Consider the following 16,179-nt stretch of genomic DNA (forward strand, 5'->3'; position numbering starts at 1 on the left):
TAGGTGTGATCCATCCATGGATGACGGGGGGGGGGGCGGTTTGCAGCACCAGGCTTACATAATGAAACATTAGTGTTTTCATTTTCCCCACTTTTCGAGCCGAACCGAATTAGCCGAGTGTCTATACAAACCGTAGTTAGGAAATGAGGTCAAGGTAGGAAGCACAATGGGTTTGAAAGATAAAAAAAATCGTGTGCCATTTGCCAGGAGAGGGAAATTAAACACGAACTGGACAATTGCTTCAATAAAAATGTTTGTCACGAAATATTAAGGTGGGCACACATGTTAAGAATGTATTTTTTCAATCAAGGTATTGTTTTGTCATTTTTATCTCACTAAAGACAGTAAAATGTGAACGCAAATTAAATATCACAAAACGAATTTAACAAAATAGCATTTTCTCAATTATGTATTCGTGAGTATTTTTTTACAACATTTTACTTTTCATGTTTTGTTCTCGGTTTACTCTCAATAGCTGCCCTAGATAAACACTTCTGATGCGGTCCTTGTTGTTGTGTTCCTCCAAAAATATATCTCCAGCTTAGTAAATAAAGAGGTGAGCAAGAGAAAGGTTGGACAGTTTTAGGAAAACTGATCATGATCGTGAAAAAGAACAACACGTTCATCAATAACACTGCAGGCTGAAAATTAAAAAAATATGATAGGCGATGTTTCAGGCAATGACCCTTCATCAGCGCACATGTGCTTTTAAGGCAGTGTCAATGACAAATGTGTTGAGCTTTGGTTATTTGTCCTTGTGCACAACTGCCAACGCTCAAGCCAAATCCCCACAAAAAAACAGGCACTGCATTTCATCCCGATAATAGGAGTGCCAAGTACACTCTGAAAGTGACCTTCTGCGGCAACACTGTGCGACACGACCCCACTTCAACCTATCTTGGAGTGAAGTTGGACCCATACCCTAAACTTCCACCTGAAAAAGGTAGCCGCCAATACCAAAACAAGGGTAAACCTGGTCCAGAATCTGGCAAGCACAAGCTGGGGAGCATTAGCACCCATGGTTTCGACATCAACGATGGCCCTTGTGTTGCCGAGTACTTTGCACCAGCATTGACCAGAAACAGTCAAACTCGACTTGTTGATGTGCAACTGAACACTGCAACGGGGTGCATCACTGTAAACCCCAACACCCTGGGCTGCCCGTGCTGTCACACATCTCTCCCCCACCCATTCTCTACGAATAGAGGAAAACAGTGGCCTTCCCATTCATCAGGACCTCAATTTCGTCCCTAGTCATCGCTGGAAGTCACGCAAGTCCTTTTGGACCCATGCTCTTAACCTGAAACAATGAGAATTCAACCCCAATGAAGCTTGGAAAGCGGAACGGAATTCCAAAGAACTCGCACACAAACACCTTGTAAAAGACCCAACGCAGAAGATCACTGGTTTTGATCTTCCACGAAGCTCATAGTCCACCCTAAACCACATCTGCATTAATTACGGCAGATGCACAAATGGAAAATTAAAAACACTCGAATGTGCAAACTGTGGTCATCCAGAACAGACAATACAACATGTTGCTGGATGGATTGTTGCATTGTGAGATGGTGAGGGATGGCATTGGCTGGGGCAAGCCGTCATCCAGCAGTGGACTGATCACGGCCAATAACAATTATATATATTTTATTCAACAGACGACAACAGACGAGGCACGTACAAAAGTACCGTACTGTATGCTGTTGTATACCAAGGCAATGACAACAGTCAGTGCAACAAATTTATTCTAAGAAGAAAATTAAATGACCCCCCCCTATTCTTCCAAGTAATTGTAGTGTTGTAGTGAGTAGAATTGGAAGGAAATATATAATGTCCGTGAATCCCATTGCTTTTATTCCCCAGTTATAATGAGATGACCGGGGGATAATATACCATCCTCACACAGCATAATATAGGGCTTACTACACCTGGCAAGCAATTTCATTACAAAGGAGGAAAAAAGAGAAGCCAGACAGTCTTGGACAAGCTTCGCTGGGATAAAAGGTAGCAAAGCATACGGTGGGGGGGGGGAGCTTTTTGATCAATAGCTTGGCATTTTGAAGTGAAGGACAGACTTCGCATTCACGTATCGCTTGCTAATTTCCACCTTTTTGTCCCCCCCACCCACCTCAATATCCGAATCGTATTGTGTGGGTTGTAGAGCGATATTAACAAAATAAATTAATTAAAATCCCGACAGTAAATTATCGAGCTATAAATTATGCAAGCATTGCGCAGGCATGGCTTATAATGGGGCGAAACAGAAACATGTCTGTGGACAATAACACAGGCAGAAGAGCTAAACAAATACGAAACGGGAGAGAAAACAGCAAAATGTATATACAAATGGGGGCCTGCTGTTTGTATGCTGGATGAAACAGCACTCGGAGGGGGAAAAAGCAATTCAAGTCGGAAAAGAGATTCTGTTTTTGGGCTCACACAGATTGTTTGCTGGATAGGGCATCTTCTCAGCACAGCATACAAAGCAGCTGGACGCTGCTGCTGCACAATAACACTTATCTTTACAAATGACATGAGGTTGCAGAAAATATTTAAATGTGTTTTCTAAACGGAACGTGTAGGTTGATGGTAGACGACTGTGTATGAATGTACTGTATTTTTCTGAAATCAATGTAAATTACAGTTCTTTGTAGTACCCGTAATATTTAAAGAATAAAGGCCAATGCCTGAAACGTCACCCATGACGTTTTCCTTCAGAGCAGTGTTGTTGACAAAAATGTGTTGAGTTTGAGTTATTCGTGCATGTGAACCACTGCCAATATAGCACAAATACATGTTTTTTACGTTTTTATGGAATAAAATGAGTCAAATTTGCCAAATGCTTGACAACTTAAAATGTACAGCAAAAGCATATGACTATTGAGCGTTCTGTGCATACTCACGTATTCCCGGACATTTTTCGTCCTCACAGCTTTGTAGGATGAATACGCTGGGTACAATATGCCGAACATCAGCCTGCAACAACATGCGGACAGAGGATGACAAAGCAGCAATGCATTTTGCACGTGAAAATAAGAACAGGATATTTAGGATTACAACATGAATACATTGGGTTTTTTTCTTCTGCAAAACAACAACACCAGCATACGAAACAATTAATGGGACTTTTATTTCATAGAAAATTGACTCATTGTGAAAAAATTGCAGCCCTTCATTGATCATTCATTGACGGAAAGGCGTTCCAAACGTGATAGCTGGAGGGGACTGCCGGTCTGTTTTGTAAACGTTACACGCTCCATCAGTTGCTAGGAAACGAGGCCAAAGAGGAAAAAAAACACAATGGGAGAATGGTTTTACAAGTCCCAAACGCTGGCTTTTCCTGTCTCACCAGTTTTACAGGATGGAAACGACTGGTCGATTCCACCCTTTTCTGAACAAGCACCAACACACACCACCGTCTTTAAACAACGGGATTATACCATGCTTGGCAACTAATTTCATATTTGGGCTTCACACAGCACACCAAATATAAATTTAACCAGCTCGCATTGATTGGCTGTGACCACGGTCGAACAGGCCAGAGTCCGCTGCCGAATAAAGCGGCATGGTTATCCGTTATTAAGCATGTGACTGTCAATGTATTGCTCAACATCTATTCTTACACTCAAGATACGTGTATGGAATTGGAGCTTTGTGAGAACGTTATTTAATTTGTCAAATTGGTTTCTAAATGTATACGCTTTAGTTAGATTAAGGCTTACAAAGGCAGAAGCCGTGAAAACGAGATGAACAGAGAAACTATACAAACGAGACCGTGATTGAGATCTAACATAATCGATTATTTAATAAAATCGGGACCTGCATCGTGACAGATAAGTGAATTGTTAGAAGGGGGGGGGGGGTGAAAGGCTTTATGCCTGCTAAGAGAAACTGCAACTCATTTTGGTACCACATCGGAATCTCGATCACCTAAGTATGTGTCTGGCTGGATTCGGTTAGATCCATGCTGCACTGTTTAAGCCCGGGCAGTAGGCCAGGCAGGACATGTGAGCACGGTGTCCATTTGGATGTACTTGCAGGTTTAAGTATCAATTAAATAGTTTGGATTGTTTGTCGTTGCTCCACCTGTGACTGCCGATCAGAAGAAACAGTTGCAGCACGAAGTTACAGGCCATCTGCCCATCAGGACCATTGACCAGCGGCAAAGCAATTCCTCCGTTTACAGCCGAACTAAACTAAACTATGTTTTATTTTACCAGGTAAGGCCCACTGAGCTATGTATCTCTTTGTCAGAAGCAATCTGGTCACAAATGATAGCTCAACGGAGTGGCTTATCATACCCAAATTGACAGCAGCCGAATACAGTAATCTAAACCAGTAGTTCTTAACCTTTACTGCAGCATTGCACCCCTTTGGTTCTCAATTTGTATATATTTTTTATAATACATAGGTTTGATGAAACAAAGGAGTTGTACTTATGTGTCTCGTGCTTAATGTGTTTCGATGATTTACCTTCTAAAAAAAAATCTGGCATGTCTCGCAACCCCAAAAAAGGGAATCTCGCACCCCAAGAGCGTGCGTGCACCCTAGGTTAAGAACCACTGCTCTAAACGCATGTTTTTAAATGTAGAGGGAAAAACCGGAGTAGCTGGAGAAAAAAACCACACGACTACGGGGAGAACATACAAACTCCAAATATACAGGCGTCAGGGTCGGGATCGAACCCATGACCTCCTGCATATCAAGCAAGGTAGTTAACATCTCGTCACAGTGGCGTCAGTGCCGTCGACTGGCAAAAGAACCCAGACATCAATTTCGAACATCTGTTGGTGAAGTCCATGGATTAATTGCACCATGTCAATTATCATTATTGTTCCAAAATCAGTCACTTATCTCTGCAAAACGCAGTACGAAAGAATACGTTTCAACGTCTGATTCAGGGTATGGCAGTGACACACGGGGAATAAATGTGGAAGTGTGAGAGAATGAAAATAGAGGGTTCAAGGGCTCCGGAGGGATAGCACTTTTCACGGGGATTGTGGAACATTTAACCTCTCCGCTAGTACTGGGTCCCTCTAACCCAGGGTGAGAACAAGTGCAACCCACAAACACTCGTCCTTAAACTTCTGATCTAACCAAGACCGTCCGATGCCCCTTGTTCAAGGTGATCCTGCCGACACAAAGCATGGCAGATCTAAAAAAAAAACATCCTCGATAACAAACAAAGGGGTGGGCGAGGAAGACAATAGCATAGATGGCAGAGGATGATCGTGGTTAGTGGATGCCAACAGCGGATATGGCAGAAGAAACATCTCCTCTCATCAGAGCTGGCCAACTGAGCTTAAAGGAAAGGTTAATAAAAAAATCAAGTGGCTATGCCACCAGTGTAGAGAAGAGCAGAGAAAGACCTAGAGTGAGATATAATGATGTGGGAAAATGGGATACGAGGACAGTGCATGTGACAAGAGGAGAAGCACAGAATAGCCAAACATGAAGAAAATAAATCTGAGAATCTGACCTCATGCGGTAATGGGACTTTTGGCTTAGAAGAAGAGACTGAAGAAAAAATATCAGCATTTGACATCAGGCCATATAACTGGATTGCAAGAGGCTATTCAGCCAAAACTTGGCATTTGTGCACGAGACAATGACTTGTAGACCACTCAAAATAATGTTGCAGGTTACACCAGGTATGCATTTGCCAAGGCACACAATTACCAATGGAAAATATTGATCTTTATTTTTTTGCTAAAAGCTGCCTTCTTTCTGAAAACGCTTCTGAGTTTATTATGTTGTGAATTTATATTTGCAGCAGAGTTGTTTACAGACACTGCACTGTACACGTATTTATGGGTGGAGTGGTGATGCAGTGGCTAGCCCACTGCGCTACGAACTAGGCAACCAGATTCCTGGCCACAGCTAACATCAGGAGGAAGTAATATCTGAACCGGTCATGGGCACTCTTTCACCAACCTGCACTGACCAGAGTGGTAAAGTATGGTCAAACAACCCCCAACGACTAACATGACATGGGGTTGGGAGCTTTTAACCAGCAGCAGTATGACAAAGGACTGTTTTTATCATAATTAAATATATGTATTCACAAACCACCTCAAACCACACAAACCTCACTATTGCCAAGTACGAAAGCATTAAACTTGTTTACTGTGATAGGCATGCATTGAAATGTGAAGCGGTATAAGCTTACGGGCCGTTTTCACCCTAGAGGACAAAACTATTTTGGTCTGGATAATTTTGTCACATTCAGCAATGAGAAACCGTGGTTCAGATGTCACTGTGGCCAGAACCCTCACAACTACAGCTATTTGTGGAGACGCAAACACAAGTATGTGGTGCCATGCTGCAGCACCAAATTAAAACGCCCGCTTTAACGTGGCATGAGTCAGGGTGCGGAGACCGTAAACCAATTATAAAATGTGCAGGAGTTACGACGATTTCTGTCGCCGCTTCCGTGGAGAGCAAGGCAATTACTTTAATACATTTAATTTTAATAATACGGTTTAAAATATGAGTTTTTCGGTCACCCTCGATGATGGCCAATACTTTTTTTCTGAGAGTCTCCCTCAGGGATCTTTAAGCAGTTCATCGAGTATTTTTTTGTATGTGGGAGAAAACCGGAGTGGTTTCAGATCTCCCCTGCCAACAGGACAATAACTGCAGAGATAGGCTCAGCAACCTATTATCTGCACAGCCTCCGCAAGGATATAATTTCCATTCAGTGCAGCTCAAACTATGGGTACAAAGTAAAAAATTATAGGCACGTGCCACCAAAGGGTTTGGTTTGTTTAAACTTACAATGCCAATTTATTTTAATTCATGCTCAGGCCTTTGTCAATGTATTGCTGGATGAAGGCCTCCCCCACCCCGTATTGGTCATTGGGGTTATTCGATCATACCTCACCCTCCTGGTCAATATGTGTTGGTGAAAGACAGGGGGCTCAGGACTGCTGTAGATATTATTCGGCACTGATAGTAGCTTTGGCCGGAATCAAAATCCCATAGTGCCAGGACTTAATCCCCCTATTGTATGTCAAACAATTTACATTATAGATGATAATTATCCATGGGTGGATTATCTGGGTTGCGGATTAGCCGTGCGTGCCAAAAAGAAAATGACATCCAGTACAGGCGAACAGCTCTTATCCGTGGCCCTATTAGCCGTGCTTCCTGTTATCTGTGACAGCTGTAGGGTCCAAGAAAACTCCGATTATATCTGCGGCCCTATTTCTTCCTATTATCCGCGATTTAACCCAAAATACAAAGCGAAGCAGCTTCGTAATATTCACAATTTTTCATGGATAAGAGTCGCCACGCGGAACATTTACGAGATTTTCCACGGGGTTATTTGTGATAAGAGGAACGCAATCGCGGATAGCCGTGGGGAATAGGATCCATGATATTGGTCCCCTATATCACTGTGCAGGTGCCGGTTTAATAATCATTAGCTACTCCTCACCCGTCTGGTGCCATTGACTCGGTGGCCATGTGACAAACGTGTTGTCGGTAAGTAAACCGTTTAATTTTAAACCCAATAAAAACAGCTGACACATTTCTCAGTCTTGACCTACTATTCTTGCCAAGTAAACAAAATGTGTTTTTTTAAAGTCGACTATAACATTTTAGTAATTTTCGGTGTTGCTTTTTTTTATTCAGGCCACCCTTCCACCACCACCACACCAAGGCCAACTCCACGAACCCTTGAGCTGCCGAACGTATACAATACAAGACAGTGTTATCTGCATTTCGCCAACTCTCAGACAAAACAACTGAATGGGCTAAATCGCTTACAAGCCATCACAGAGAGAGAGAGTCTAGAGAGTTGACTGGAGCATATATTTAAAATAAATATATATATAAATACAATGTACGCGGTTTTATTCGCGGCAGACGTTTCGGAAGCGTGCGAGTACAACAGGACTTTTCCCCAATGCAAAATACTTGGGAGCAGTGAGGACGACGCTTCAATCAATCTCCATGACCCAGGCATGCGCGGTAGGTCAATGGTAATATGCTTGTCTGGTATGATTGGAAAGGGCGGCTGGAGATGAGGCTGCCTTCACGCTTGGCTGCACCTCACAGGACAATCCCACTATGACTGCCTCCAATAACCCTGGCTCCCCCTTGCTACAGCCTCCAGGGAACCACCCCTGTGAATCAGTGTTTTCATGTAATTTTTTTTACTTATAAACCCTCCCTCCCTACAGTGGCTTGTTGCCAAAACCCCCAGGACGTGTGTCGCAATCCATACCGGATATAAAGTGAATTAATGACTTGTTGCTTTGTTGAAACCGTCGTCATCATTCTGCTGTGTTCTATCCACTGCTGGGCGAAGAGGCCTCCCCCCTGCACTGTTGCCACCCCTTGCGAAACAATGTCTTGCTCCTGCACATGGGCTGATTTCGTTACTCAATAACCACGGTGGAAATCATTTCGGATGTGATCTCCCATTTCAGGTTTCAAGGTCAAGTTTGTTTTGTTTAAACCAGGTGAGAACTCAAGAGACCAGGATAGTGCCATTGACAAGAGCGACCCGCGTCACCAAAAACGACAAAAGCTAAATAAATAAAACTACATCTGTTGAACAAAAACACCTGTATCACATGAGGAAGAAAAAAATATTGCAAAACATAATTCCATGCAGCGCAAAATCGGCTCGGGCAGATACCTCCAGATCAAACAAAACTCAAGTTGCAGAAGCACCTACGATTATCACAGTTGGCTACGTACGGTGCGAAAGAAGTTGAACAAATATACGGTGACTGTAGTACTAAATGGAAACAAACAAGGAAAACTGTCAAATGTCTGCTGCTCCATTGCTAGTCGTGTGTATGATCCATACACACCTGAATTGATGTCCAGTATAAGGCCCCTTCAGTTTCTTAGTCATGAAGTATAATGAAGTTTTGCAAAATATTGGTTTTCATTTTCAAATTTTAAAAAAAATACTCCAACCACATGCACTCTTGCCTCTTTAATCCATCATGTTGATCCCAATCCACCGTCAGTAATTGCCCAAGACACTCTACTTACTCTCTCTCGTCTTTTCCATTCGTCTCTCCAACAATTGTGTTTTCTTCAGTCGTATTTGTTGTACACGGCTTTCATTTTGTTCAGGTTTATCTTTGGCCAAACTTTACAGCCTTCTTTGTTCAGTTCTTCAATAATTTTCTGTAGATGAATTCCACTCGTTACTATACTGACAATGTCAACCAATCTGACACGGCTCAAGCCATCTCCCACTTACGGTTACTGCCTTAACGTATGTCATGCAATTCTGTACAAAATATTTTTTTTTCCTGCAAATAACACGAAGTTATTACTTTGCTCAACACACGATTGTTTGTGAAATGTTTTAAAAGTGAGAGAAAAGGGTCAGTTTTGCATAACTAGCAGTATTTACTTTACACGTGCTTAGCGAAAACTGTCAACGATTTGCACTGAAAGCGAAAGATTAGCCTTTCACAACTAATCCACACATCAAAGGACACAACTCCATTACCAAGCCTATAATACCCTTTGACCTCTCATAATGCACAGCTCAGTTGGCCAATGAGCAGCACTTTGAATTGTACGCTGTTCTGCTTGAGGGAATTAAACTGAGAGGGAATGGGTTTTTTTTACCTCAAACAAAAAAATCCCAAGGTCAACCATTTTACGCAATCTTCAGCTTCAAATGCATCTATAGAAACCAACAGATGAAAGACGAAGCTCAAGAATGATAACAGAGTAGCAGCCAAGGAATGGAACGTGTCTGATGGAGTGAAGAAATTGTTTTGTGTACAGGTGCCGAGTGGAATGTTACCATTGCGGAATCGTCAGAAGCGGTGATAGTTTGGGAAGGCCTTCATCCAGCAGTGGATTGACCATGGCTGATTATAACGATGATAGAAGCCAAAATGAGAGGACTGCTACGGCTGATGCACAGAATAGGCGAGAGTAAGCCTCAAACGCTCATGCGTGTCAAACTTATTCTCGTATTTTCTACTTTAAAAGAACTTCAGTAACACCTAGCTTAGTATACAATGCTCAGAGGAAAATACCATAACTTAAAATATGCCTCAACAATATTATTGTATCGAGCTAAACAATCAATTCAAAACAAGAACTGCAGCATTTTTCAAGCAATCAAAAATACCTGTCCAATATCAAATTACACATCGTCATGTTGACCAAAGACGATTACAGTTTCTAAACGAACGTAAAGATGAACTAGTATCTTGAAGCCGCAAGACCACGGCGCAGCGGCGGATATCACGAAAGTATCCCAATGTGTCCACGTTTGCCGTTTACCCAAAGCGGTTTATATAAGCTCTTTATCCTAATGTTTTATCTGGATGCCTGTACTGCAAAGCGTGGCTGAGCTTTATCGACGGGCTGAACCAGGCAAATGGACAAGAACAGCCTGCACATTCACATGGTCATCTCCGTTACAGCTGCTGGAATGGGGTTACTGTACTGTGAATGCAAGTCTGTGGGGGGGGGGGTTGATAGGCAATGGTTCTTTAGAGAGCAACAGGAAATTGTCGACTGGTTTTAGGAGCAAAAGAATTGCAGCACTGGCTGTGCATGTCATACGAAACCCTTCACCCATTTGTCTCCCAGCGTGCCTTCACACACTTCCATTACAGAATGATGAAACGCTGCTCTTTAACCTTGCCGGCTACTGAAGTGTGACTTATGCACGCTTAGTGGAGCAATGTTGAGAAAGGGTGGAGCATACTTTACTTATCAATTTTAACAAGAATTATGAAAATCACACCGCATATGATCGGTGATTTTAATGTCTTGGCGACGTGACACGCAATCACATCTTGCCCACGCTTTAAATATAAATACCCAATCCCAAATCTGTGTGGTAAAGGTGCTTGCTTGCAGTTGGTTAGAAGGACACATCGTCACAGTACATCGTAAAGACACTTCGGTGTTAAAAATATTTTGAAAAGACGAACAGGTCTGATCATGTAAAAACACAGACGCTTGTTGCGTAACATATGCTGAAACCGAATCAATAACTTCAGGAATGACGCTATACTTAAGTTGATAAAAATGCGTATTTTGGGCCCACCACCACCACCACTCACCCTGGGCGACACATTCTACTCCCAAAACAAGGCCACCTCGACGACTACTCCACTCCATCTGTGTCCCATTGGAGAGCCATTAAACCCACCGGTCCACCCTTGGGCAGTAAAGGCAATTTAGGCAAGCACACAATCTGATTGGAAAATAAGAGATTTTGGGTTTTGATTAAACCATCCAAGTTGTCAATTAATCACAGTGATTATCCTTCGGCATGACATTTAAAACAATAGGGTTTTTTTTTAATCCCCTCCCGTCGACCCCTGCAGTATAAATTGGTGCACCATAGTTAAGTCGGTAGGCAAAACTCGTCACTACTTCCAAGACGTCTACCCAGCATGGAAGAATGGGTCAAACGTGCTCTAGAGGGGTTCTCTAGACCTCCCTGTAGTGGCAGCCCTTCCTCTAGTTATGCCCTGAGCAAGTAATTTGAGGGCTGTACCTTTAACTTGTTTTATCTCGTTATCTATGGCATCTAAAAAGATGAATGGATTTCATGATCAGTTTAAAAAGATCAAAGCTAAGTCCAGTGTTGGCAAATAGCTCTTTAAAGATAGACATATGACCTTTTGTTTAGAAGCCAGCAATATCTTAAATACAAAGACTGGCAAAGAAAATGGAACAAAGGTAAAAAAAATTGTACAAAGAAGAATGGGGAATGGAGCATTCACGCACAACCTTAACCCCCAATTCTAGATTTGAAGTTTTCGTGACTGCAAGGATTCATACTCTGTTTTTTTCGGTAAAGTAACATTTATTTAATCTTTTACCTATGTGACTTTACCGAAGAAAACAAAGAGTATGAAACCTTAACCCCCGTGATACAGGAGGAGAGGTACAATGATCAGGGAACAAACGCAAACCAGATAAATTATATCGACTGTTATGCAGTGTATCTGTGAACACACATGGGCAGGAGATATTGTTTGAAGGGATAACGGCCAATACAGCAGACGGGTTGATTTGACTGATATATCCGATTGGCAGCCAAAGCAGACGTGTACACACTCAAAGAGGATAGCCACTGCAGAGATGGGGGGCAATGAGAGCAGCCCACGTGCGATGAACGGTGGTGGCATCACATGACCGCGAGAAATGGCAATGCCGTGATGGCTGACAATGAAGAGAAGTATTTTCTTTGCGAGGGAGATAGAGACAAATTGGTATAATTGAAACCCAGCAGCAATATTCTCCAATTTTGGTACTAATTTACACACCTTTGTCAACCCACTACTATATAAAGGCTTCCCTTCTGCACACTATGTCGGGCTTGGGAGTTTGACCACATGTGAGTTGTTTGAACATGTGTCTAATTACCCTAGAGTTGGCTAATTTTACACACTAGCTCAACGCATCTTCAGCAATTCTGGATGACAGGCACAAGCCTTCATGCCTCAGTTTAATTTGTTTAAAACAGGTGATAAATAATTCCATTAATTCTGAACATTGTTAATCCAATACTGTGTCAATTACAGTTTTTTTTGTTGGACCATACCGTTAAATACCTCGTATGTTAGCTCGCAAGGTAATCTTGCTCTCATTCTCTGCAATATTGGTGTTTTTGTCTTGTGTTTTTATTTCTGCTATACTTGAGCACCACAAATCTCCCTTGTTAAAAAAGTAAGATAAATATAACGTGTTTTTTTTTACCCGACATGAATACATATTTATTAACTACATTTCAGTGGAACTCCAACCCTGCCACAGTGTTTTAAATAATGTTCTAAAAAACACATGATCTTGTAATAAATTACATTTCACTTCCTAAAATTGATCAAACTTTTGAAAAATAACAAAGCAATAGTAACTGCCTATTTTTCACTTCCTAATGTATTGTAAATGACATTTTTCACAGGTGCAGGCTAGGTTATTTTCATGCTAAAGCTCGCCATCGATTCCGAACGGAATAATATTGTCGTGCCACCTTAAACCCCCTCAACAGTACACAATGTCCCATTGTTTCGTGTGCCACTTGTTCAGATCATTTTCTTGACAATGGTCTCCACCCTGTTGGCCTTTTCGAGCTAAGCAGCTAACATCAACCGTAAAAGGTCATGAATTCCAATCGGCATCTGGACAAAATTACAGGGCTTGCCTATAAAAGGAAAAAAAAATCGCTTGTAAAAAATGTTACTCTGGCAGTGTAAAAACAAGTCACAAGGTATATGCAGAGCAAGCACCTTCGCAAAGAGAAGGGACTGAAGTAAGAGTACGCAACTCTCCATAATCTTGGTGATTATGGGGCAGACCAAAGGTTAATGGACATGCGAAAGCCTACGTGTTAAACGCAGGTATTATTATCAGCGATGTTATCGACGATTTTTGTCCACTCAACCATGCCTAAACAAATTTCACAAATAATTGGGAACACGAAAAATATGTCCGCTGATAATAGTTTTCACGGACTCAACATCTCCAGCAGATAACAGGAGTAGCGCGTAATAGGGTGAGTTTGTCTGTAATAGTGCGGTTGAAAAAGCATCATCTCCACATGCCAGGCACCATGAAAAGTTTTTTTTTACTCCAACGGGAAATTGAAAACAAATCTCTTTGTTCACTGTTGAGGCACTGTACGGCAATGTTTTCTTTTCTATGGGTAAAAAAGAAACTGCTTCCACACATCCATGCTTCTCACACACAGGGGGAGGAAGATTTACCTAGCACTGAACTGTACGCACAGAGAAAAAAAGCGCCTGCTTCAAACTAACCCAATAGAATTGTGCCAATTCAACAACCGTTTTTTGTGGCTAGCGAAATCCCAAGAGCAGACACATTCTAAATAACCCTCCTGCGCTGTGGGCGGTGACTACGAGAATTTGATTTTAGTGGAGAGGAGACACCTTGAAACGACCAAAAAGTAGATTTGCATGTCATTAATTTGCCTATTTGTGGAGTTAATTTAATTTGGTCCATCAATGTCTTTAAAATAAAGTTGACAAAAACTGTGTAAAAATTATGACAATATTTTAGTTTATAGATGTTAACTGCAACACCACTGGAGTGACGTCAATCATAAAATGCCTAAAGCCATAGGCGACGCAAACAGCACAATTCGCATAGAAACACGCAATTATGACGAATATCAAAATAAATGGTACTCAACTGATATACATGTCTGGACAATTACAAATATGTCTGAAGTCCCTTGAATTTCGTGATGTATAACGACATCAACATTAATATTTGCACTTAATCACCAGACGGTGGGTGGCACACTATTGTCATGTGTTTAGCCATATTCCACATATAAACATAACACAAGTGTGTTGTTATTATATGTTTGTGATTTTAAATGTAACGCATATCGTGGTGTCAATGTGTTTTGACACAGATTCACATGTCAATCTAGTAAAACTATGCCTTTGTCAATTCAACTGTCAGCTTAGTTTTGATCTATCCACACACTGTTTATTTTTAGAGTGGCCACTCAAAATGTGTAACTCTTGGTTGTAATTACCCGACTGATATATCTGAGAATCCAGCCTGGGCTGACTGCGTACATACTTCTAGGGTCAGTAAAATTATGACTGTACCTGTAATTCAAGTATTTTACTTATAATCAGCTATGCGCCTGCTGAAACTAAAAGTATGACTTTCAAGGAGGAGACATGAGTAAAAAATAAGAAAAGTACGAAACAAAAGAAAGCATTACAAAATGCAGCACTATATTGGATTTTAAATGAATATGTAAATGTGAAATGTAAATGTGAAAGGGAAATTGATCCAGAAATTCAGGCATTTGAAAACATCCCAAAAACACGTACAATTTGACCAAGGCATATTGAAGACTGGGATCGAGATATTCGAGATATTGTCCCATGTGCGAGTGGAATAAAACTAAAGGATTTTACAAATTATGGCCTACACGGGCCACCTGGTGAGGACCACTGGGAGGTATAGTTATTCATATATTTCCTGCCAAAGAAATGTGTAATTTCCATGAATGCTGCAAAAACAACTCCACCATCCAAAGCAAATTCAGCACATGGGGCAATGAGATTTAGTGCCCGGCTAAACCATAACGAGATGGCTTGAGTTGAACAGAACTTCATCACGACGATGTTACTCCTGTTGACAAACCAAAAACGTGGCCAGGGATTTAACTCGGCAAACAAAACTGTGGACGAATGTTAGCTCAACTAATAAACTAGATTTTCACTACAAATCGAGTATTACATGGTAGTGAATACACAACCACTTGTAAGTTTACCACTGGATTTATGCCTTCCCATGTGAAAGTCATGGAATTGTTTGACCATACTTCACCACGCTAGTTCGTGCCAAATGTTAAAGGTGGGGGGGGGGCAGTATTGAAGCAGATATCACTGGCCACCAAGTCAGGTTGTTGCAAGGTTAACAGCATAGTCTACTAACCACTGCACCATCAATTACTCCACCCAAAAAAGTATTTGATCCACATTGAGAAATACAATTCTGTATAACTTTGACGTTCAACCGTTATTTACTGTAATCTATTTGTCTAAAACAATCGAAACAAATACAATCATCACAAAATCCGACCAAACATATGGCCGTGCTGACGCATTGCCATTATAGAGCCACACGTCATTTGTTCTCAGTGTTTATTTTTAAAATGATGATTAACTTTCACGACAAAACAACACCTTTGTCAATGCCTGACGATGTCAGGTTCAAACCCAAAACGTGCATGTCATGTCAGCAATGCAATCTGATGTACAGTATATTGTGTGTGTATATATAACGTGAGTTTCTTCACCAACTCATTGTTACCACACTCCACTGGACGAAAGCCTCCCAAAACCGGGTCGCGGTCATGGGGGGCGTTTGACTATAATTCACGTTTTGCCAATGTGGGTTGGTGAAAAAGACAAGTTCAGTTATCGCTTGCCACTAATGTTATCCATTGCTAGGAATCGAACTCAAGTCAGAAAGGCTGGGTTAATAGCATTCAAAACGTTAGCCTATAACACTCATTGTATGTGTACTTCACACGCACATTACTCTCCATGCATTCCTAACATCCATCACGAAGGGCACACAAAACACACAAGCTATGACTTGCTAAGTTACGACTCAAGTACTCGTAAATTGTTTAATTATAAGAGTACTTGGGTGTATGTGTACCCTTGGTACTAAGAC

At 41.4% G+C, this 16,179-nt stretch overlaps 1 protein-coding gene across 1 annotated transcript in view; it reads right to left on the reverse strand.

Annotated features, from left to right (window-relative positions):
• The window catches only part of LOC144721541 (receptor expression-enhancing protein 1-like), a 43,036-nt gene that overhangs the window by 25,826 nt on the left and 1,031 nt on the right, over positions 1–16,179 (reverse strand). The window contains exon 2 of the mRNA XM_078599226.1: positions 2,901–2,973. Coding sequence (XP_078455352.1) covers positions 2,901–2,973 — 73 coding nt within the window. The remainder of the gene's footprint in view (positions 1–2,900; positions 2,974–16,179) is intronic.

This window comes from Lampetra planeri, chromosome 12 (assembly GCF_965212315.1).
Source record: "Lampetra planeri chromosome 12, kcLamPlan1.2.h2, whole genome shotgun sequence".
Taxonomy (NCBI): Eukaryota; Metazoa; Chordata; class Hyperoartia; order Petromyzontiformes; family Petromyzontidae; genus Lampetra; species Lampetra planeri.